Source organism: Ailuropoda melanoleuca, unplaced genomic scaffold (genome assembly GCF_002007445.2).
Source record: "Ailuropoda melanoleuca isolate Jingjing unplaced genomic scaffold, ASM200744v2 unplaced-scaffold13333, whole genome shotgun sequence".
NCBI classification, from domain to species: Eukaryota; Metazoa; Chordata; class Mammalia; order Carnivora; family Ursidae; genus Ailuropoda; species Ailuropoda melanoleuca.
The window spans coordinates 372-3,164 of record NW_023181986.1 but is presented as its reverse complement, the minus strand read 5'-3'; the positions used below and the strand labels follow the sequence as shown (position 1 = coordinate 3,164).

Sequence of the window (2,793 nt, the reverse complement as noted above, 5' to 3'; positions counted from 1 at the left end):
TTTTTCAGCAAAAGGAAGGGCATGGTGTGGATGGAGCATCCGTCCCAAGAAGCCCCTGGAAGCCTGGTTCGTTCCGGGAGAAGTCTAGGCAGACAGAGTGGAAAGACAGTTCTAACCAAGTCCCTGGCAACTGTCGGGTTGAAAGCTCAGTGGGGGCTCGGAGCCCTTCTGACAGCACTCCAGAAGACGACGGAAGCTTCCAGACCGTGTGGGCCACACTGTTTGAGCATCACGTGGAGAGACACACGGTGGCTGACCAGTCCCGACACTGTCCCTCGGCCACGCCCCCCAGAGATGTGGCCGATGCCCGTGTGCCAGAAATCGGACCCAGGCACGAGAGAAGCTCTTGGCTGGGGAAGGATCTGCCGGAAAAGACAAACGTCACGAAACAGAACTCCAGATGGGTTGAAAATCCCCATACAGAGAGATGGGGACGGACCACCCTTTCGAATGGTGAACCCAAACAGTATCACGTGCCCTTCCCAGAAGAACAGCCTTTGGATGAAAAACTCAATAAAAACCCCTTCCTCCAATGCTCTGAAAATCCTCCCCCATCCCAGAGGGTCGAGCCCAAGTATGACATCGTGCACACAGTGGGCAAGTGTGCGCACAGTGAGGCCGTCTCTGCGGCATCGGGGGAAAAAGCCATGACCCTGCGAAGCGGGAGGTCTCGCCTCTCCCCGAGGCAGTCCCACGAGGTCACCCCTGCTGACCCGGAGTGCAGGCTGGAAGGTCAGGCGGGGTCTGTCCAAAGGGCCAGTTTGATTTGGGAAGCTTGAGGGACTCATGAAGGCAGTGAGCCAAAGCCTGACTTCCGAGAGCCAAAGGACACGTTTGGGGGCAAGTGCCTGTCACCCAGATGGATATGTGGGGTGACCGTGAACTGGCATAAAGCTACCGTGGTGGCCAATGAAGAGAAAGGCTCAGAACGGAGCCCCGAGGTCAACAGCAAGCGCTCAGCCAGGCCCTGCGGCCCCGAAGCCAGCTCTGGGAGGGCCATCCAGGCTGCCATCCGGGAGGCCGTGCACGAGGGGCCTGATGGGGCCAGGAACAAGTCAGGAGTCTGCAGCTCAGCGGGGGAAAGGGGTCCCCACCAGGGATTCCCCCTGGACCTTCCTCCCAGGGGTAAGGATGAGCCGTCCAGCTTTCGGGCACAGCCGCATCCAGAAGTGCTCGTGCAGAAGGGGCCCCTCGCTGTGGCTGCTGGTGAGGGTGAGCCATGGCCGGCCCAGTCGCCGGAGCCCGAGGCCAAGATGCGGAAGGCGGGTCCCACGGACCAGAGGATTGAAAGGTGGCGGCGGCGGACGTTGCCCCACGACGTGAAGTTTGATGAATTCCGCTTCCTGGCCCCAGAAAACTCCTGGAAGGTGGAGCAGAGACGAACAGACCATTGGAGCCCCACCACCAGTGCCTTAAGAAAACCTGAGCTATCCCACCACCGGTTGGAGACCCAGGAGGTGAGCCCAGGTGCTTCCCAGGACCCGACTCGGCCAGCGGTGAAGCAGGGGTCCTCTTTGGAACCCAGGGCGACATTTTTGGCAGTGACCTATCAGCTTCCCGATACTCAAAAAGCGAAGAGCATTGGTAAGTCAGGGCCTGAAAACTTGACGGAACATCCTAGAAAAACAGTCCTGCCTCCTTCTCCTCATCCTCTAACATCCACCTTGGTTTCTCTTAACCATGAAGAGCCACTGGAGCCCAAGGGCAGTAACAACTGGGCAGAGGGCAAAGAACGCCACAACATCAGCTGCTCAAAACCTCCGAAGCCAACGGACCGCCCATCACCTCTTGGGGACAGGATTCTGGAGCCTTCTAGTGAAAGAATCATGGATGCTGATGCTTTGTGGGTCCGTTGGGGCCCAGAAGATGGCGCCGGTTTTCAGAACAATTGGAAGGATGGTGGGAACAGGACATCCCCCAGCAATGCCCCCAAAACACCCCCAGGTTCCAAAAGCCACCCGGAAGCCAGCGATCTCCTCATCAGAAGGGACCCTGAGGTGGTCAGTGCGAGGGTCCCAGGGAAGACCAGAGATGGCTACAGGTCCAGCGTTCTTGACATTGACGCCCTGATGGCAGAGTACAAGAAGCAGGAGGGTCAGGAGCTGGTGGAGGGTATGCCCGCGGCACCTAGCGGCTCGACTCAGGAGAGGCCGGGCCAGCAAGGCAGGGTGGAACCAAGAAGGAGGAGCTGGAAGGAGAGGTCTGAAGCTGAGGGTCCCCGGAAACAAGCCAGTTCTGCCGAAGCAAACCACGGTTCCACTCCCTGCTCGGGCAAGCAGCCGGCAGAGGCCCCAGGGGCAGCTGCGAACACCAAATTCAGCCCTCCTCTGTGGGCTCTGCCACCCTCGGCTCCTACTGAGAAATATCCAGGGGCCTCTTCTGGCACCGCGGGTCCCAGGAGAAAAGTTTTGGGAATCCCTGAGGATGACAGAAAGGACTTGGTTAGTAAACATCTGAGTGCAAGGTACCAGAATTCCACAGCCGAGTCGAAGCCCACTCCCTGGGAGGATCTGGGCAGTGGGGCCTGCGTGTTGTCCAGATCCTCTCCCACTGACCAGAAGGAAGGGACCCCAACGAAATCCATCAGGAGGGGAGAGGAGGGCAGTGTGGTCCAGTGGGGTGATCGCCCGTACGACTGTGGCAGGTCACCGCTGAATGTCAAGAGGGCCTATTCGGAAAAAGGCCCCCCTGCCAAAATCCGAGAGGGCCTGTCTGTCATGCAGGAAGCCAGAGAGAGGAGGCAAGAGCAACCCAAAGGGAGGTCCAGCCTCCCCGGAGACAGTTCTGAGGCCA

General features: G+C 59.0%; 1 protein-coding gene across 1 annotated transcript; it reads left to right on the top strand.

Annotated features, from left to right (window-relative positions):
* Positions 1 to 8: 8 nt before the first annotated feature.
* LOC105235275 (uncharacterized protein KIAA1671-like) lies at positions 9 to 2,789 on the top strand (the record flags this gene model as incomplete). Its single annotated transcript, XM_034650232.1, is given in 1 exon segment — positions 9 to 2,789. A coding segment is annotated over 1 exon segment (2,781 nt), but the record flags the coding sequence as incomplete, so codon positions are not given.
* Between the last annotated feature and the right edge of the window lie 4 nt (positions 2,790 to 2,793).